Source organism: Salarias fasciatus, chromosome 18 (assembly GCF_902148845.1).
Source record: "Salarias fasciatus chromosome 18, fSalaFa1.1, whole genome shotgun sequence".
Taxonomy (NCBI): Eukaryota; Metazoa; Chordata; class Actinopteri; order Blenniiformes; family Blenniidae; genus Salarias; species Salarias fasciatus.
The window spans coordinates 21,471,310-21,491,599 of NC_043762.1; the positions used below are offsets into that span (position 1 = coordinate 21,471,310).

Consider the following 20,290-nt stretch of genomic DNA (forward strand, 5'->3'; position numbering starts at 1 on the left):
TGCCAAAAAGAACAAAACACCCCCTCAAGTCTGCTCTTCCTTGGATGGTAAAGTTTCAACACGCAGTATTCTGCCTCTACATTTTTATTTGTTTTATTTATTCATTTTCCCGTCAAGCGATCTTCATTTCTCCTTTGAAAACTCAACCTAGAAAACAAATGGATCGGACTGAAGGCGGCGAACATGAAGTCGGCACAGCTCCGAGTCTCCTGACGATCGGCGCGGTCCAGCGTTTCGCTGCAGGACGTTCTGGAGAATCGGAGGCCGGGGCAGGATTCGGACCTGCGATCTGAAAAAAACAGCCAACCAGCAGACTGAGAAAAGCCCAACTCACTAACTCCCTTCGTGCAGATTCATTTATTTCATACGGATCTCCATGAAGCCAAACATTGAATCAAGTGTTTTAGAAGATAGATGTTTGGATTTATTTTAGCAGGATATCAAGAAGTGACTGCAGACAGTGTGAGTGAAACAAAAACATATTTCAACATTAAAAGTTTGTTTGCAAATGTGAAAAAAAACAAAAAAAAACAACTAAAGACTTATCTTGTTGGCCGACTTAACCTTTGCCAAGGTCTCAGACCTTAATTAGCTTGTCGGCGCTCTGTTGTCCACAGGCGTCTTCACGAAAGGCCAAATAATGCAAATCTGCGACTCCTCAAACCACTGAACTGTTCCCACAATCGGAAGCAAAGCACAACGAAATGTAAAATATTGGAGGCTTGCAAATCAGGAGGAGGCACGAGATAAGGAAGCCGTTTCCGAAGATTTCCCTTTGCAATTAAGAAACGGCGTGGAGGTCAGGTGAGAGGTGAGCGACGGAGAGCAAGGCTCAGGAGAAACGTTCACTCTGCTCTCCAAACCTCACCTTCAGGGGACAGAAGCACTGTTCCGCCTCCGTACCACACAATCCAGAAACAAGTCATCAAGAATCAACATTCAAACAAGTCCACGAATTCAGATTCCATAGAGCGGCGCGTCTCTCCGGGGGCGGGCGCGTCACGCGTCGGACCTGTCCGGCGGCCAGCGGGTTTGAAGAACATTTCACTGCTGAAGGCACCAAGATATTTCTACAAATACCAGCAATTTCTGGACAGAAGCATCAAACTGAGGGGCGTTTTTTTTCATAAGAGAAACTTAACAGCACTGTTCAGAGAAACAGGCAGAAATTTCCGTTCCTTCACAGTATTACACCTGAAATAACGCGGAGTTAGCCATAATGATCGCAGAGAAACCTTCTGAGGAGAATTCATAAACGCTGTCGTTCTTCCCAACAGGACACTGCAGACGGTGACTTTAAGCAGTTTTCCTTTTTTTCCCCTTGAGACTGTAAAATTCAGAAATAAAAAGCCCGAATGATTTCGGATGAAGACTCAGCTGAGATCGCTCTGCGCTGATCCTTGGCTCACAGGGACGATGCTTCAGATCGGTGGTCCTGGCGTCAGGAGGACGACTGCATGCTGGGCCTCCGGAGGAGCCGGTACAGCCGACCGTGGGCGTGCAGCCGCGAAGCCAGCCGGGCCGCCGCCGCCGCCTCGCCGCTCACCTCCGCCGACAGGCGGGCCAGGCACTGAGTGAGCTTCACCAGGCCCACCAGCAGGGCCCCGCCACCCAGCATCAGGCAGGGCCACAGCAGGGCCAGCAGGGCCCTGCTCAGGGTGTACTTCCTGTTCAGGATGGCGTGGCTCGGGTGCCCGGCCCGGTCCAGCAGACACGAGGACGGCGTCCCCAGACGACGGTCCAGGCTGTCCTTCACTCTCTGGACCTCGTCCTGCAGCGCCGCTCGGTCCATCTGACATTTGGGGACGTAGAAACACTGGAGGAGAAGAGCAGAGCTGAAGTGTGTTTTTATCCGGTGACCTGCTTGTTCCAGCTGATTGCAATCAGCAAGACGAGCTGCAAGGCCTCGTTTTTACTCTTTAGTTTTTTGGATGGAGGGATACTGTCTGGCCTCAACTTGCTGCGCTCTTTCCCCCCTATTTTTTTTTTTTTTTTTTTATTAAGCAATGGCTCTGAATGGACCGGTCTAATTCCTCCATCCAGACGGCCAGTTACAGACGTGATGCTTCCACCTCTTCCCCTCATGGTCTTTGTTTACCTCTCTGATAAAATGCTGAATATTCTGGAAAATCGACCAAATAATTCCTCTCCTTCGCCGGTCACTCAGTGAACTCTGCGATGTATAAATCCGTACCTCGGTGGCGTGGAGGACCGGCTCCTCGTCGAAGTGGAGGAAGGCGGCCCGGTTGGAGGCGGTGAGGTTGACGGTGACCCTGAGGCACGGCACGGCGCTCACCCCCCTGCAGTCCACCCAGTCCTCCGGGACCTGGGTCCGCTGCAGCACGCAGCCGGCCTCCTCCGCCCAGTGACTGGAAGACAGGCGGCGGGGAAGGTTCACCAGGCCCGGCATGAGAAATCACTCCGGAGAGGCTCTAATTGAGAGACAAGCTGTCCAGACGGCCAGAACAGGAGTCCTCACACCTCTCCTGATCCAGGAACTAACTTTGGAAACATATCGACTCCGAATCGTTTCTAAAAGTTATAAAAGTGGAATAAAACGTCCAGAAAGGCCTCGGCGTACCCGTTGACGAAGGGCTTCACCGTGGTGATGCCGACCACGAAGAACATGAGCACGGAGAAGGCCATCATGGCGAAGCCCAGCAGGATGGCCCGGTCCTCCCCGACGCTGGACACCGGGACCTGGGTTCGAGCCCCGTGGGCCCCGCCGCCGCGCCCGTCGGCCCCCCGGCTCCACTCCTGCTCGTGCTGCACGGCGGCGTGAACCAGCTCCCTGTGTCTCTCGTGAACACACACATTAACACGTCCAGAACCGAAGAGTCAAGCAGTGTTTCGCTCACGGGGTCTGAATTATCTGTAAATTTCATGACGTAGAGGTTAAATTAATCCAGCAGATGGAAAAAAGATCCTTTTTTAACTCTAAATACAAGGCGACAGATGTGAATACTTTCAAAAAACAATATTGATTTTGTGAAAAATTACTGTTTGTCAAGGGATAAATTGTTTTTTTTGGAAGAGAACCCATAGTTAAGTTCTAACAAAGAGGCTGAGGGTGTCTTAATTCCAGCCTATTTGCTGTCCACATCAAGGTTTTGGTTTTATGACAGTTATTCCCACCATCCTGCCACCGTTTGCAGATTAACAACGTATTGTAAAACTGTCGGCTCGTTCAGGCTCCCGAACGATTTGATCTCCTCTCACTCGTCCCTCCTTCTCAGTAATAACCCTAATTGAAACATCAGGGATGTTTGATTCCTGCAAAAAAGCGCAGAAGCCACGATGGCTCTCGCCTGTAATCACAGAGAGGCACCGCTGAACGACTGCCTTCACCGCTCGGCTCTTCACGGCGCCCGGAGTGTGAAGGCCTCTAATGAGCGGAGTGTTTCCTCGCGCTGGACTGCAGCGAGGTTTTCAGAAGTCCTGCCGCCTGACCCGGTCCATCACCCGCCCGCTCTTACCGTGTCTGCCGCCGGCGGGCGCCATGCAGGTTGATGTTAATGGGGATGCTGAATGACCTCCGGGGGGATGCCGTGTTCAAGAACATGCCCAGTCCTTTATCGGCCCAAAGTGTGTGTGTGTGTGTGTGTGTGTCCGACTAACAAGCTCCTCTCTATCTGGAAGTCAACAGCCCATCGTGTCTCGTCCTCGGCAGCGACTGGCCGGACCACATCGCCGGGTATTCACCAGGGAGCCGCCTGTTGTTTACCGAAGCTCAAAGGTGAGCGCAGCAACACCTTCCACCCTCATGTGAGTTTCTATAGAAACCGGGAGCAGGTAGAGCAGGTAGGATGCTAATGGCCTCTCAGTGGGTTCAGCCGCCGCTGTTTGTCATGGAAAAGCTGAGCCGGATGATTCCCGCCTCCGTTATTGACTTCTGGCACCGAGTGAAACGACGCTACAGTGGTGAGTACAGATTCTCTGAGTTCAGGCAGATGAAGGAAAAAGACGTAAAGGGGACGAACCAGCCATCTTTCAAACACGCAAACACACACACACACTGACCGAAATCCTGAAATTCCCCATTACCGTGAGATCTGAACAGGAGCCGTTGAGCAAGTCTGTGTGTGTTACTCAAACAATCAGACGGCTCTGTATTATTCATGGCTCTGCTGAAAAACGTATGGAGGCATTAACGTGGTGACAGCTCTGTTTGCTAGCCGGAGGCGCCAGGAACGCCACAGCGGCTCGGGAATGGTGCAGAGCAGACAGCAATACCACGCCTGGTTTATTCCACGCTCAACGCAGTAGTTTGTTAATTTGAATATGTTCGTTTATCACAGGAAGCTCGGTAATTCTGGAAATGAAACGGTAGTTCAGGTGCATTGTTTTTGTGAACTGGCCAGTTGAAGCTTCTGCCCTTTGTTTTTGTAGCAGCGTCTTAGCTTTTCACATATATATAACCTGCGAGGCCAGATATTCTTGGCCACTCAGGATTGTGGGAGAATGAAGTGCTTTTGATGAAACTGAAGAAAACAAGATTAAAAATGTATAAAGCTCGGGGTACTTTATCTCACCTGGTAACTGGAGACATTGCCTTGACCGTGAGCCTCGCAGCGAGGAGCTGCACTCTGGACGGGACTCAAACAGAATTTTGTCTTTAGCATAAATGCCTACTGGACTCAGAAAGCTGCAACGCTTTCAGATTAGATCGGACTGTTTTCGCTGCTGATCTGATGTGTCTCTCTCTCTCTCTCTCTGCGCTGCATCCCTGCTTCGACGGGGGAAGTCTTGCATCAGCCTTCTCGTCTACCTCCAAGAAGTTCTTCAATGACTTTGAGCAGCGCTCCGTGGAGATTCCTCTGATTATCTGGGCCTGCAGTGGTAAGTGGACGCGCGGTGCCTCCTGTTATCTGATTATGCCTCTGAGCAACATCTCAGAACAACATCAGCGGGCAGAAGTCGGGAGTATAAAAGCCAGCGAGTGAAGACGCCTCATGGATCATCACCAGAAGAGGAATCTAACTTTTCTGTCCATCGGACTGATATTCATGCTGAGCGGCATCGAGTACGGTGAGTTCGTCATCCAGACTGGGAGGAATAAAGCTGGTCTGCATTTTTGGCTGTGAGCGGACATCACACACACACACACACACACACACACACACACACACACACACACACACACACTACAGCATCTGATTTAATTTCCATATAACTGGGAACTGTTTTCCTCTTCGTCCTCAGCTGTCATCCTGCCTACGATATGGAGGTATCTGCAGATTCTGGAGGCCCCGCCGTACTTCCTGGGTCTGGGTCTGTCTGCCTTCAGCCTCAGCGCGCTGCTCACTGGACCCCTGTTTGGATTCTGGTCTGACCGGAGCAAAACTACGAAGTCCATCGTCCTCTTGTCCAACGTCTTTGAGATTCTGGGTCAGTGCGGTCCCACCAGAGAAGAAGAAGCAGCCTCACAGTCTCAGTGTGTGCTCAGCTGCTCTGTGAAACTCTCCAGCTCCTCTTTGTGCGGAGCTGGAAGTCTTTCACTCGTTTGTTTCCCGCAGTAAATTACGCGGGGAATTCCGTGCAGACGAGTAATAGTGTGTGGGATGGCAGGCTCAAAAAAAGCGGGTCCCATGACAGTCCTCCCATTTAGCAGCCATTTCAACGCGCTGCTGTTTGTACTGTCTGCATAATGCTCGTTTCCACATACTAACCTTGAATTTGTACCCTGTTTCGAGTCAAATATTTGGGATGTGATGCAGAAAAGCTCCAGCAGAGCAAGAGGAGCTAATTCTCCACAAACAGAAACATTTTCTCAGGAGCAGCTCCTGAAGGGAAGCCAAATCTACCACTGGACGAAATGTATGGAGAAAAGCTTGATTACTACCACAAACACTGGATGATGGATCAATAGATGAGCGTGTTTAAACAGTAGAGAAATGACAGTGACGAGGCGCCTCGCAGTGCGAGAGGAGAAACACCCATTAGCTTAAATAAAGCTATTATATGACTAATTAGCTTCAGCTCGGAGTAGCAGACCTCAAGGGTTTTCACTTCAATGTATATCAGCAAAGAAACTGCTTTCCTGCAAGAAAGAAACTGTGGTTAGTTTCATTTTACTGGCCGGTATTTTCATTTAGCTGAAAAATCATAAACACTATAAGACAAAATTAAAACAGATAAACAGACGGATAGCTAGATGCTCTCTAGATGCCGAAAGAAAACACAGTTTATTAAAATTTAAGCAGCAGACGGTCCTCCTGCCCCTACAGATGTAGAAGCCCGATGCACACGATCAGATTGTGAGATAAAAACATGCTGATAACGTCTGGGCATAAATCCTGCGCAGGGCACAGAGGCAGGAGTGAAAAGAGAGAAAACCCTGGATCCATCGCCTTAAGTTCCAAATTAACCTCCGCAAAGCAACTGCTTACTAAAGGTCATCCGCCACTGACCCAGCGGAAAAGATCGGCTGTATTTATCGAAGATAATTTACCACACTACTGTAACTACTCAGATATTTTTCTGTAAAGCAAAAAAAAAACAAACAAAGAAGTGAACAGTCTTATTCAGCACATTTAAAGGCACCAAAAACCTCAAAGCATAATTGCCGTTTAGCTAAATCCTGCTAAATCAACCTCTAAAATCCATGTTCATCACAAACATTTAGATTAACTTACCTGTTTCAGCAAAAAGCACCAAACACACTTCATCTAATGGTTCCACATTTTTTGATGTTACTTTCTGCAGGTTGAGCACTTCCTTTATATTTTGTGTTTTTTTTTATTCTCCCTCAGGTAACTTCATGTATTTCATTGGATACTCGAAGTGGCTGTTGCTGAGCAGTCGTCTTGTCGCAGGTGAAATCCACCCAAACACACAAACCCACAGCTCTGCTGAACATCAGTGAATGTCGTCCAGGTGTGACAGATGTTCTTCTGCCAGGTGTGGGTGCAGGGGCCGGCTCCTCCATCTTCGGTTTCCTGACGCGCAGCACCCGGCCGGACGAGCGCGCCGGCGTCTTCGCCGCCATCATGGCCTGTCGGCAGGTGGGCCTGCTGCTGGGTGAGTTTCTCCTCTTCCAGGTGAAAGGCGTCGTTTCACTTCACGAGAACGACGAGAGGACTGTTCTCTTTCAGCTACAGCTGTACGGATAAGAAATACATTAAATAAAATCTGTGCGGCATGGGCCGCGGTTTCCACACATCCTCCATTTATCTCGCCTTTAAAAGACTTCCTCCTGTCTCTCCAGGGCCGGCGTTCAACCTGTTCCTGCGGCTGTGTGATTTCAGACTGGGGCCCTTTGTTGTGAACAAGTATACGTCTCCTGGGGTACCAGCATCCATATAATCAGTAATCTAAGGCCCTCTGAAAGACTCATGAATACAGAAACAACCTTCAGAAATCGTCGCTCTACATTCTGCACTCACATGTCTCCTTTTGTTTTTTCCTTCCTTCTTTGTTCTTCTCTGAATAAGAAGAATACAAAACACCTGCAGCGATGCTCAGGCCTGTAACAGCCTGCATCGATCTATTTCCATCTCATGAGTGTGTCTGGATAAAACACCTGTAGCACGGATGTAGCTTAAATGAGATATAACAAAGCTGCTCCACGCCTGCTCCCGTTTCTCCACATCATTTGACACTGAACGTCTCTTTTCATTTCCCTGCGCCGGGCCGCTCCTCCGTAAACGAAGGACTCGGCGTTCCCCGATTCTGATGCCGAAAACTGTTTTTTTCTTCTCGCTGCTCATGAAATATTGAGAGACTCTTGTGTTGTCCGTCTCCTCAGATATTCATGTGCCTGCTGTGGGTGCTGGTCCAGTTCGTGGTCCTGGCGATGTACTGGGACGTGCCGCCGCTCGGCCCGGAGGCGGGCGCCGTCATGATGGAGATGAAGCGGGAGGAGGAGGAGGAGGACGAGGAGGCGCCGCTGCTGATGGGGTCTGCCGACGAGGAGCCGGTTCACACCTACAAAGCCGTCAGCACCGGCCAGTCGGAGGCCTCGGCCCGGCCCGACCACGCCGCCTCCGACCCCTTCAGGGGCTTCAGCGCCGCCAGAGGTGAGGCCGTCCAGAGATTCGCCCGCCAGCGTCCCCCGCCTCGGCCGGGGGTTCAGTCAGGAAGAGGTGTCACCGCCACTGCACATGTTCCTATCTGCTCTATTGATTTTTCACACACACACACACACACACACACACACACACACACACACACACACACACACACACACACACACACACACACACACACACACAGGCATAGTTACACTCAGTTCCCATTCCTCTCAGAGGAATGTTTTTGCAGTGTGTCAGATCAGATTCCTGTTGTATTGATTGGATGTGTGCGTGTGTGTGTGTACATACCTGATGTCAGGTGTCCTTTTGGATTCATGTCACAGGAAGTTGACGCGCGACACGAGCAGCGATTGCCTGCCGCTATTGATCATGTCCTTTCTGTACTTTCCCGGAGTGTGTGTGTGTGAGTGCACGTGTGTGTTCTGTGTGTCAAACCTTCACATCGATCCTTTCGCTCTTTGAAGATGTAGCAAAAGAAAGGATGGATGGCAGACTTCCTCCTTTATTGACGGGATTGCTGCGGCGGACTGGTGGACGAGGCGGAGACGGGGACGGCGGACGGTCATGTGGTCAACATTCGGACCATCGATTCCTGTTTGTTGTGGGGAGAATCCGCAGCGCCGGGAGCCGGGCCGGAGCGAGGCACATGCAGCAGGAGTGTCTGTTACGCCGCCACAGTGTGTCTGCTGCTCGCTCCCTTGAATTATTGATCCCTCCTGACTTTTTGTGCATCGGCGAGGAACCTTTGAAAATCAGGCAGATCTTTCGTTTTCTTTCATCAGGCTCTTTTTTTTATTCTCGGTCGGGATCATAAAGCCGAGCAACACAAGTCAAATCCGAGTGAATTTCTGCTTTTGAAGCAACATAACTCACACGTCTCACCTCGCCCGTCGCTGAGTCGGAATCATTACCAGCCGATACATCCATTCATCCTCTGAAGCTCCTAATCCAAACAGGGTGATATTTCTGGGGAATCGTGTCTCTCTTTAGCTTTCTTCAGCCTTTCACGAGCCACAAGGGATCCCAAGCGGTTTCCAGGACAACTGTGAGAGGTTATCGTTCCACCTGGGCCGCCGCCATCCTCTGGGTGCCTTCCAAAATTATTTTGCTTCCTGGATTTACAGCAGAAGGCCCCAGCGGGCGTCCGAGAGAGGTGCCCAAAATGCCTCAGCTGGATATTTCCGCTGCAGAGGAGCCGCGGCTCGCCGGGCCACGGCGGCTTCTGCAGGATCGCATTCATCCAGTCATCACCCAGAATTCATCAGCACAGGTGAAGGAGGGGATGAGAGAGCAGGGACCTTCAGCTGGGAATGAAACTCTGTTTGAATCAGTGTTTCTGAGACTGTTATTGGTCCACAACACAGAGAAAAATAAAATACTCACCTTGACTGGTTTTTCCCCCTTAGAATTTAGCATCAAGCAAATAAAAACTAAAACAATGTTTAAACAGCTTTTCACTGCATTCAAGCACACAGTGGGATGGAAACATAAAGCCATGTACATCACAGTAAGAGCACCGAACAGAGAAAATGGAACCATTGTCGATCAGACAGTCTATTATCAAACCATTCCTGCAGCCATCTGGCTTCTACTTCCAAATTTAGCAGCAAGCCCGGCTCTTTTTTTTTCTCCCCCTGCAAATCCATACAGGAGTTTTCCTTCCAAGAAAAGCACAGTCACAGCACTTGAACTTTATCAAAATATATATATTTTTTCTTCTGTTATCATGCTTTGGACATAACAAAGGAGGAAGAACTCGCTGTAATCTCCTGAAAAAGAAATAAGCAGGTTATTGGAGTGGAGGATCAACATGACCGACCGGCCCGGATTAGTCACGCCCGCCGGCCTGCAGGCTTAAGATCGTTACTGGATAGTCCCAAGTTTTCTTTTTCTTTTTTGTTTTTTTTTTTTTTGCTTCAAACTTCTTTATCTCAGCCTTACTTACCAGTGGAAGCCTTGGCTCCACCTGTTTTACGACTGGCTGCTCGGTTCCTCTGGTTTGCAGTATCTCTGTGTCTCTCCTGCAGAGTTCATGAGAGAAGAGGTGGTTGTTCTCCTCACGGCTCAGTTCATCACTCTCTTCAATCAGACGGCGCTGGAGGTGAGAGCAGCCCGCCGTCGAGATCCATCAGCCCCAGTTTCCACAGATTTTTCACAGTGTCACACTATTTTACTGCGGGCTTCATCCACACTGAATCAATCGGAGCTGTTTTGCCCGGAGAGACCCGCGCTTTGAGAAAATAATCAAGTCCCGCTTAACGCTCGGGGGGAAACTGATTTAAGATGTGTGCATAATACCGCAAAACAAAAATCTAAACTTTGCTTTGTTCCACATTACCTCGTGATACCTTTCAGGATGGATTCATATGGAGACAACGCTTATAGTGCTTATTTATGAAGCCTTCTGCCACATTTAGATTACAGACAAACTTTCCTCAGATGTGAAAACATCACACTCCTGTCTCCATATGTTTAATCTTAACATTGACTGTTCTTGATTTGATGCAAAAAAGGATATTTTTTTTAAAATCTGGACCAACTGAAGCCTTGGAAGGACTTAAACTGTGTTTGCTCTAAGATTCTCCAAGAAGTGTGTGTGACCCGGTGACCTTGCGCACGTCTTTTTGGAAACCCCCCTCCCCCCCAGACGATGGTCACCCCATGACGCAGCGCTACTTCGGCTTCGGCGAGCTGGGCAACAGCCTGATGTACAGCCTGTGCGGCGTGGAGGTCGTGCTGGGCTTCGTCCTGGTGCGCTGGCTGAGCGGGAGGGTGGCGGACCGCGCCGTGCTGGCGGCCGGCCTGCTCATCTGCTGCGCCGCCTGCATCTGGTGCCTCGTCTTCCTCTGCAGCCCCCGAGGTGTGAACCTGCCGACGAAAACACACACACACACACACACACACACACACACTCACTGTGCCACCGGCGCCGGATCGGGTTACACGCCGGCCGGATCGAATGTGCTCTGTAAATGATATCATTCGGGCTCTGGTGGGCCGGCAGGAGATCAGGCACAGGCGCACCGGATCCTGTGTCTTCATGTTGGCCGGCGTCTGTTGCAGCTTGTCACATTTATCGCTCTGATTACAAGTGACAGGTGCTGCAGCCGGGTAGTGCCTGAGTACATATAAAAGGATTACAGTAATCTAATTAGACAAAAAAAAAATGCTATTTGTTAAAGCATAGCTTGTGTTTGTTTGCTATTTGTTACAGCGTCAGTTAAAACGACCAAACAAAGACTTAAGCCTTGAAAAACTGCTACCTGGGGATCATTTTTTTATTTATTTATATTTTGTCAAAAACCTGGACCGCTGTAAAACGCGTCTTGGTGGGATTGCTTTTCCGATCATGAGATTATAGACTTTTAGCTCATCCAACAATTCGAGTGGGCACAAATTCACACAAACATGTGCAATGATGCAAAGCAGCCGAGAACAAAACGCCAGCGCGTGCCAGCTTGGCCGCGGTTTGATTTTTCAGATAGAGCCGTCGCTGGCTTTGCCAGCCCATTTGTGTGAGAAACTTAAAAACCCAGTGCAGGAGGGGCCGATGGCTGAAGGCTGGTCTGTCACGCCGTCTTCGCCGCTCTGCATGAAAACAATCGAATGTATTGAATGTTCGTCTGTAGTTACTGGAGGTTAATTGTTGACTGCAGTAATGGTTTAATGACACACGTGATAGAATTCGGCGGCGCAGCGTTGTAATTCAGCGGGTGTTCTCCGCCAGGTGGTTACGGATGGGAGCTGTCGGCCTTCGCCATCGGGGTGTTCCTGCAGCTGCTGGGGCTTCCCTTCGTCGCCGTGTCTCAGGTGTCTCTCTTCTCTAAAGTCACAGCCGAGAAAACACAAGGTTGGCTCCTTTTACCTTGGCACCGCTTTCGCACCGTTCAGCATGTTAACGCAACAGATTGCAGCTCGGCGTATGCTACGCGCAGGAAAAAAGAAAAAAAAAAAAAGAGAGAAAATCAGACATGCTGCACTTTAAAGCCATATTTTAATGTTTACTGATGAAAGAAATAACCTTTTAATTCTTACCACAAGGCTTCAGCCAAGGTGTCAGACGCTCAGTGGGGGGCCTGGCCACCATCCTGGGTCCCTTGTGGGCTGGAGGACTGACCAGCAATTTGTACATAATGCTGGGAATGATGCTGGCTCTGCTGGTGATGATCACAGTGAGTAGCCCGGTCTGTTCCGTTGGTGCAGACTAATCACAGGAGTATCTTCATACTTTGAAGTAAAGATTTTGTAAGCCTTGCTCGTTCTGTGTGATCATAGAAATGGATCTTTTTAACTTGCTGCTCCCGACGCCACGGTTAAGCCTGAACAGAAAACGCTCCGTGTTGACTGAACCGGCCGTATCATCGAGCAACCCGGACGCTCAGAAAAGCAGCAGCGCTTTCTCCTTCCGGCAGGCCGTGCTGTTAAGCTTCAAGGGCTCAACTGGGGGAATATTTTTGCCCACAGCACGGCTCAAAATCTGTAACCTGTTTTAACCTTGATCCTCGCTCAACGCTCCAACAAACCACGACTGAGCCATTAAACGGGGCTCAAATATTTACCGGGCGGACATGAAGGTACTATCAATCTCCACATCTATGGACAGGTGACAAACGGAAGGGAAGCAAGCATCTGAAGGACTTTAGAAAGCAGTTTCAAGGCGTTTCTACCCCGGGGGTGAAACATGCGGTGTTCTCGCCAAAGCAGGCCCTTCGGAGAGCTTCGTTCCAGAAAAGTGTAAAATTTAACACGAAAACTTTCTTCTTGTTTTCCTCTGATAGAAGTAATTCTCACTCCGTTGTAGTAAGACGCTCGTCAGCTTTTGTCATGTGCTCCGCCGTGCTATCGGGAGCATGTTGGGACTCAGTGTCTCGTCCGTTATGAGTACTGAACCCCAGACTTTAGGATTAGCTGACGACCTGTTCTGTCACCTGAACCACGTCCAGCTTTGGATCGGCGAGACGACGAGCCGGAGCAGCTGCACTGCCCCCTGACATTGATTTTCTCAAAGCGTAGCCGACCTCAGTCTTCCATCAAACGCTCCCCGGTTGGGAGTTTGAGTGATGGCGAAGGTAGGAGCCGTCTGACGCTCCGATCCAAAACCTCCGACTCATCTCCAGGGCGACGCCATTTGATTTGTATCATTTTCAGGCTCATCAAACCAGTGATCCGCTCTTCTTTATCGATCATGCAGGTGATCACTCAGAGAATCGCGAGAACCAGTTAAACCGAACCAAGCCGGCGAAATGTCCCCATTAGCCTCTGCCGGCTCCGGGGTCCGCCGCTTTCACCGCCAATATCTCAGAGCTTCTCTTTAATCCGTCACCTCTCTGCTGGCGAGGCGCTGGAGTAATAATAAATACGTTTCTGCCACTGCTTCTGCCTTCTCGGCTTGAAGCCACTCCGCATTCAGTCTTAAGAAAACAGTTTCTCTTTCTCCAGCTAATGTGGAAAACAGCAGCCGCGGGGTGTTTCTCGCCAGTAAAACCCTCAACTCAGCATGTCTTTGATGGTCTCTGCTTATTACTGGGCGCTTTCTGTCCTCTCAGGCCATATCACGCTCTGCGCTCTCCTGCAGGTCATGACGGCGCTGTCCTACGAGCGGCTGGCTGAGCCCAGGGCCGTGGAGAGCGGAGGATAGAGGACAGAGGGAGGCGGACGGACGGAGCGCAGGTTTACCGCAGGGGGGGGGGGTGGATGTGATGAATGAAAAATGCTTCGTGGAGGTGATAGCGCCTGTTTCAGCTCTGCTCGGTCTCAATCAGATTTCATTAGGAGCCTCCACACAGGCTCATTACTATCAAACTATTAATTACACCTTACACAAGGGGGCACCATTGCTCTCATATTGAATATTCACAGGCATAATTGAAGATGAAAGCCATTATTTTTAAACTGAACTATTTATACTCTCCTGTGTTGATAAGAGAAGGAATCAGAGCGCAGGTTTCCATGTGACCCGTGTACCGAAAAATTTTCGTTTCTTGTGCCGAGGCTTTCTTCTTCGGAAAAGAGAGAAGAAAATCTCTGTGAAAGTGGAAAAGTTGACACAATGAGTCCAGAAGAGGAGTTGTCAACATCTTAGCAGTGTTGGTGTCAGTGCTTCTGACAGAAGGAGGAGGTCAAAGGGACGGAATCTGTACAGATTTGTTGCTTTTTTATTCCAGTGTTGCAGTGAAACAAGATGTAATAAGAATCAAATTAAGCTCCGTGGATGTAATTAAACTGGATTGTTGTTATCTGAATCTGTTCCTCTGCTCCTGAATTAAAATCATATTTGAAAAGTACTTCTTAATTAGTCACCTCTATCTGTTTTTACTGTGGGAGGGGGGGGATTTAAAGTTTAATTGCTCACATTTATAATTCACAACATGCCAAGGTGTGTGAGCAGTGTACAGTCAGCTGTTCTTGCCGGTGTTCTCCTCTAGGATGTGCTGCATGCTGCACATCTGGAGGAGGCTCTGAGCAACATCAAGGCATTGTCGATTCCCTTTGTAGCGTCGAGCGCGCGTTCGGCCACGTCTCTGTGTTTTTGCATAATTGCAGATAAGGCCCAGTAACCTTTCCAGTTTTCTATATTCAGCATGTGACGCCGGGCTTTCTGCAGGCTTTTTGCTTGAAATGAAAATTCTAATCTCCGGGACTCAAGGACATAATATATATAAGTACTTTCATGTCCTGATCAGCGTATTCAGGTACTTGACATTTTAAGGAAGATAACAGGGTGCAGAGAATCAGGTCAGGCCTGATTTCCTCTGTCTGAACTGACGGGCCTCTGCAGGACGGCTCCCACTGTCTCCTGGTTTTCAAACGGTTCCCCAACAACAATATCAACACACACAAAAAAGAAACTTAGATGAATATTTTACCATATTTCACTCTAATTTGAAATACTCTTTCATGAATGAGCATCAATCAAAGTCAGAATGAGAGAAAAAAAACGACTGAAGCCACAAACTTAAGAAGATATTTTCCATCTCATGAAGACTTTGGAAATGTTTCACAATATGCAAAGGAACATACTGTGTGTGTGTTGTGTGTGTGTGTGTGTGTGTGTGTGTGTGTGTGTGTGTGTGTGTGTGTGTGTGTGTGTGTGTTTAAACATGTGATTGTCAAAACTCACACGGTTACCGTTGTCCAACTAATTCTTATTGTGATTTACTTGATTCCGTGAGAGATAATTTATTTAATACTGAAAAAACATCTCAAATACACGAAACTATCAATAGAAAACTCAGAGTTCTTGAACTTTTATATGAAATTTACCGATGGTAGGCATGGACGATGTGCAAGCTATGAAACTTTAAACACAGAAAGAGCAACCATTTGATGTGGGAGCTGATGTGAGCTCGTCTCTGCGGAGCTGGGGTTTTGTGAGTGGAGGGGTGAAAGTAAGAAGACAGATAAAGTGATGTTCTGTGATGTTCTGTGATGTTCTTCGATGTAGGAACCAGGTTATTCTAGAGACCTCTGCATGTTATCCAGCGAACTCAGCGTCATTGACTGGATCCATTCTTTCATCCAGACCAGATGTGGCTCTTCAGTCTCCATGAAGCCTTCACGACATGAAACGTGAATAAACATTTAACTTATTTTTAAATTATTATACGATTGGTCACTCTTGGCTCAAAAGGGATTCTAAAAAGGTGCAAGTAAAATTGGGAAAAATAACAAAAACCACAAGAAATGGGAGAAAAAAAAATGACAGAACAGTTTAAAGAACCTGAAATGTCTCCAATTTCTAACATAAGAAATGAAATTTGGCAGGAAAAAACTAAGAAAACGGTTTAAAAAGAGGTCAAATGGCTAAAACAGCTAAAATTTCAAAACTCAACAAAAAAAAGCAGGAAAAGAACAAAACTGTTCAAATCAGGAACAAAAATAGGTTCAGTGTAATAAAATGTCAAGGCAGTGATGAATTCATGAATTCAGGGGGTGCTGAAGTCGACCCCAGCAGGCTATGGAAGAGCAAACCACTACACCACTGCACTCAGTCCACTGTACCTGTGTTTCTTGAGCCTCCGAGGTGAACGGTTTTCTTTCCTGCCCTTTTCATTTGACTCATTTCACATGAAAACTTCCTGGCCGAAGTGAGCAGAGCTCGGCTGTTATTTTCTGCTGGAGTGTGAAGCAGCCGCAGTTCGGCCTCATCTTTGACGGTTTTTTTCTGTCGACACACGACGCGAAACAAAGTGTTTTTGATCCCTGTTTGAATATGGTCGCACATCGGGACGTCTGCAGGTTTGATGGAAGAAGTGCGCCATGAGGCTCATTGTCAGCAGGAAGCAGGAAGACGGTTTTCTTTTCGGGCCTGGCGGAACAACAGCGCGGCGCTTCAGCCTGACAGTCGCTGCGCATTGTGATATAAACAAAAAGCAGCTCATTGTGTGTGTTTTTTTTCTTCTTTTTTTTTAACAAAACATAATGGAAGTGACGGACACGTAAATTTTATTGTCCCACAAATCAAAAGGAGCACGATCAAACCGGGTTAGTCTTATAGGAACGTCCCCTCTATACACCCCACTATCTTTATTGCCGTATGCATTTTCAACAATAATCACATTATTTTCCTGAGCTTACAATGGCTTGTGTCAACCAGGAAATATCAGCGCGGAACAAAATAACATGCAACCATACGAAAAAAAAACAAAAAACAATCATAGGCTCCTTATGAAAAGGCAGTTTGCTGAAAATGCGGTTTCTCCACAAACCGGCTCCACGCCGCTGAACGGCTGTTTTAAAGATAGTGGCTGTCATCGTTCAGTAATTGCAGGACACAACATGCAGCTTGGAGGACAGCAGGGGACAAGTCTGAAGGACGGACGCTCAATTTTCTTCATGGGTTTCTGTTTGGATTTGGATGCAATTACCAAATTACACTCTCTGACCACAGAGTTGAGGTGAGAAAATGCATTTTCCGCTTTTTAGTCGTGACTTTAATATTGGATTATCATGACTGAGCTGCAATCAGGAAGTGTCTGACTTATTTACTGTTGGCACCGTCTGCAGTATTTGTCTCTCTTATGTCCTCAAAGTGCCTGTTACATACCATAAATTATGCTTTATGCACATGATGTATGTGTTGTGTTTGTTTACTGCTGATAAGCAGAGAAGCTGGGAGTTTTTCCGGCATGTTCTTCCACATGCTGAGCAGCTTTTATCAGCCTGATGCTTAAATGAAGGCTGGCGGAACTGTTTGGACTGAGGCCTCTGCTTGATTTATGGCTATGTATGAGTTTATTAGATGATTAATTGTGAAGCATCAGTGTGTAAGCAGCTTGTTTCCTGTTGTAGCCGCTGGAAGTTAACTTTGAAATACTTCATGTACTCTTTTATATGCACATAAATCTGAGTTATTGTGAGATAATTAATTGAAGCGAAGACGAAAGTCTGATTCATGAATCTGTTGTTCTGTGTTTTGACTTTGCTGTAGTTGGCACCGTGGTATCACAGTGAGAAGGTTCGAGTCTGGGGGAACCTTCTCTGTGTGGAGTTTACATGTTCTCCCTGTGCATGTGTGAATGCAAAAACATCCAGGATGGACGGAACAGACTCTGAGTCATGATGTGAGCCTGGTTTTCTCCAGGTTCTTCCGTTTCCTTCTCTAACAAAGCCCGTCGGTGATTCAGAGCTGTCCTTCGGCGTGTCCTCAGACCGACGATCGCTGGTTCACCTCAGAGGATTTTTGCCCCGACAGCTCACGGCTGTTTTGGCATCAGGTGAGACGCACAGTCTCAGTCACATGGTTGTAATGTTGTGGCTGATCAGCAGGACAGACTCAGGGTGTCGTCAGTCTGTGTGTGTGTGTGTGTGTGTGTGTGTGTGTGTGTGTGTGTGTTCTCGTATTTCTATCCTTGTTGGGGCCAAATGTCCCCACAAGGATAGCAAAACGTGAAACGACGTGCCTTGTGGGGACCTTTTTCCGGTCCTAAGTAGGAAAAACAGTGTTTTCTTGACCATGTTGTTGTTACTGAAAAAAGTAAAAGTGCAAAAACATTTCTTTAGGGTTAGGCTTTGTTGTGGTGTGGGTTAGGGTTAGGGTAAGGGTCAGGGTTAGGGGCTAGACATGAATGGGAGTCAATGGACGGTCCCCACAAGGATAGAAATACAAGACTGTGTGTGTGTGTGTGTGTGTGTGTGTGTGTGTGTGTGTGTGTGTGTGTGTGTGTGTGTGTGTGTGTGTGAGATGGACCGGTCACCTGTCTTGCCTTCACGCTGAATCCACTTCATTTTGCATTCCAGGTGAGTTCTTCTTCAACAATGGACCATGTCAACATGGTTTAGCTGAAAACTCACAAAAAAAAAAAAAAAAAACACACTCGACAAAAGAAGGGCACATCTTTTCTTCGGCGTTCAGCAAAATTAATGCAGCTTCTAATTCACTTTTACCAAAGGGAAATTTACTGCTGGTGGCTCTCTTCTTTTCTTTTTTCCTTCTTCAGTATTGACCGGCTGAAGCCAAGTTGACGTCAGCTGACAAGGACGAAAGTCCCCGGTCCCCCGGAGAAAAACAACATCTGACTGAAGCCGATACGTAACAATTACGTTTGCAGCGGCGGCGGAGCGGCTCTTCTCCCCCTGATGGTATTATCTGGGCCGAGGATGGCTGTTAATAGGTGGTAGATGATAGATGAGTTATTAGTGATGAAGGGAGGATGAGGCCAGTCCAGCTATATCCATCCCATGATTCACCCCTTCTTCCTGCTGCCATCCATATTTTCCTGCAGGGAAATTTGTCCCAGCAAATCATTTATTAAGAGATTTAATTTTTTATTTTTTTTTTTCCAGGAATATATTTATTCAGGATGTAATTTTGTTTCCACGGAGGAAGCCATTCATCAAAAAATCTTTTAAATAGACGTCAGCGGCTGGACGTCTGCCAGCGCGGCCCAAGATTTACAGTTTCACACACGGTATTGTTGCTGACTGAAGAATCTGACTTCTGGATGTCATTGCCAGGGTGTGGCTCATGGCCAATGTTTGCATGTGCTGGTATGTGTGTATGTGTGTGTGTGTATGTGTGTGAGAGAGAGAGAGAGACAGAAATTAGGATGGATGGACACACACACACACACATACAGTCTAAACTCTGGAAAGGAATTCTTCTGACGTTTATACCAAAGTTTTTCTTTATCTAATTTGTCGTATTGTGTGCGTGTGTGTGTGTGTGTCTGCATAATTAGACCAGAGCTTGAATCTACACCTTATAGCAATATCAAGATGGGCGACTAATGAGCTGACAGGGGGGTGGGGTGGGGGGGGGGGGGGGGGGGGGGGGGGGGGGGGGGGCAGTGTGCGCTCATGGCTTTGGTATTGATGAATACAGATCACAGTTCCTCATGTCTCTTCTCCATAAACGGCTTTACGTTGTGTGTACGGTGTGTTTTATTGCACGTGACACCGGCTCCCGGGGGCATGTGCATGAGAAGAGGCCGCCGTCACTCAGGTGCCCCTGGTTTGCGTTCCTGGCGGGATGGCGGTGTGTATTCCAACGGTAAAAACCTCAGATACGTTGAATGAACTGCCTCCGCCCACTCCCATCATCCGCCCCCGCACTGGCACACGAGGCTCGGTGGAATGAAGGCCTCTGGGAATCAGCAGCTCTGAGTTTAAGTCAGCCGCGCTCATTGATTGGGAGCCCATTGTAATAGCAATGGAAATATATTCAGATAATTATCAGGCTCATTTAGGTATGTGGGTTGCTCATGAACCTGGCGGTGCTTTGTGAGGAGTTTCTCCCCCTCAGCAGCAGCGGCGGCGGCGGTGGCGGCGGCAGAGCCTCAGAGCTGACAGTAAATTTGCTCATCAACCAGTTTCGTTCCACTGCGAGGTAAAAAATTATCCAATATTTCACGGTCTGGCCCTTTGAAGGTGCCGTTGCTCAGTAGAGCTGAATGCGGCGTGCAGTCAAAAAAAAAAAAAAAAAAAAATGTAATAATGTCCAAACCAGAGATGCAAACTTGAGCACGAAGAAATGCTGAGAAATGGGAAATCGTTCATATGGATCGACAAATGAAGTAAACAGCCAAACCCGTGTTTCGCCGCTCGCCTGCGCGCTCCCCCGGCGGCGTGAAGCCCGGTCATGCTCGTTGTCTGACGGCGTTAAGGTCAAGGTTTATCCGTCAGGGACCTGTGGGAGCGTATTGATCTCATTAACAGTATATGTGCAGAATATTATGAAATGATGAGAACTTCACAGGAGGTCAGCCGAGGATCAATATTAAATCCTATCTCATTTATAATCCTGCTGAGCAGAGAAG

At 48.0% G+C, this 20,290-nt stretch overlaps 2 protein-coding genes across 2 annotated transcripts; one reads left to right on the top strand and one right to left on the bottom strand.

The window, feature by feature from the left end:
• Positions 1-1,441: 1,441 nt before the first annotated feature.
• On the bottom strand, positions 1,442-3,562 carry kcnmb3 (potassium calcium-activated channel subfamily M regulatory beta subunit 3). Its single transcript, XM_030115129.1, has 4 exons — positions 3,477-3,562; positions 2,582-2,791; positions 2,195-2,369; positions 1,442-1,816 (listed from the first exon to the last, which is right to left on the bottom strand). The coding sequence occupies exons 1-4, from the start codon at positions 3,560-3,562 to the stop codon at positions 1,442-1,444; spliced, it is 846 nt and encodes a 281-aa protein (XP_029970989.1).
• Positions 3,563-4,952: 1,390 nt separating this feature from the next.
• mfsd8l2 (major facilitator superfamily domain containing 8-like 2) lies at positions 4,953-13,712 on the top strand. The gene is given in 12 exon segments (XM_030115509.1): positions 4,953-5,028; positions 5,203-5,388; positions 6,753-6,815; positions 6,901-7,020; positions 7,208-7,287; positions 7,748-8,018; positions 10,061-10,134; positions 10,681-10,693; positions 10,696-10,893; positions 11,761-11,883; positions 12,075-12,205; positions 13,609-13,712. Coding segments are annotated over 12 exon segments (1,398 nt in total). The 3' UTR covers positions 13,672-13,712.
• The last annotated feature ends 6,578 nt before the right edge of the window (positions 13,713-20,290 follow it).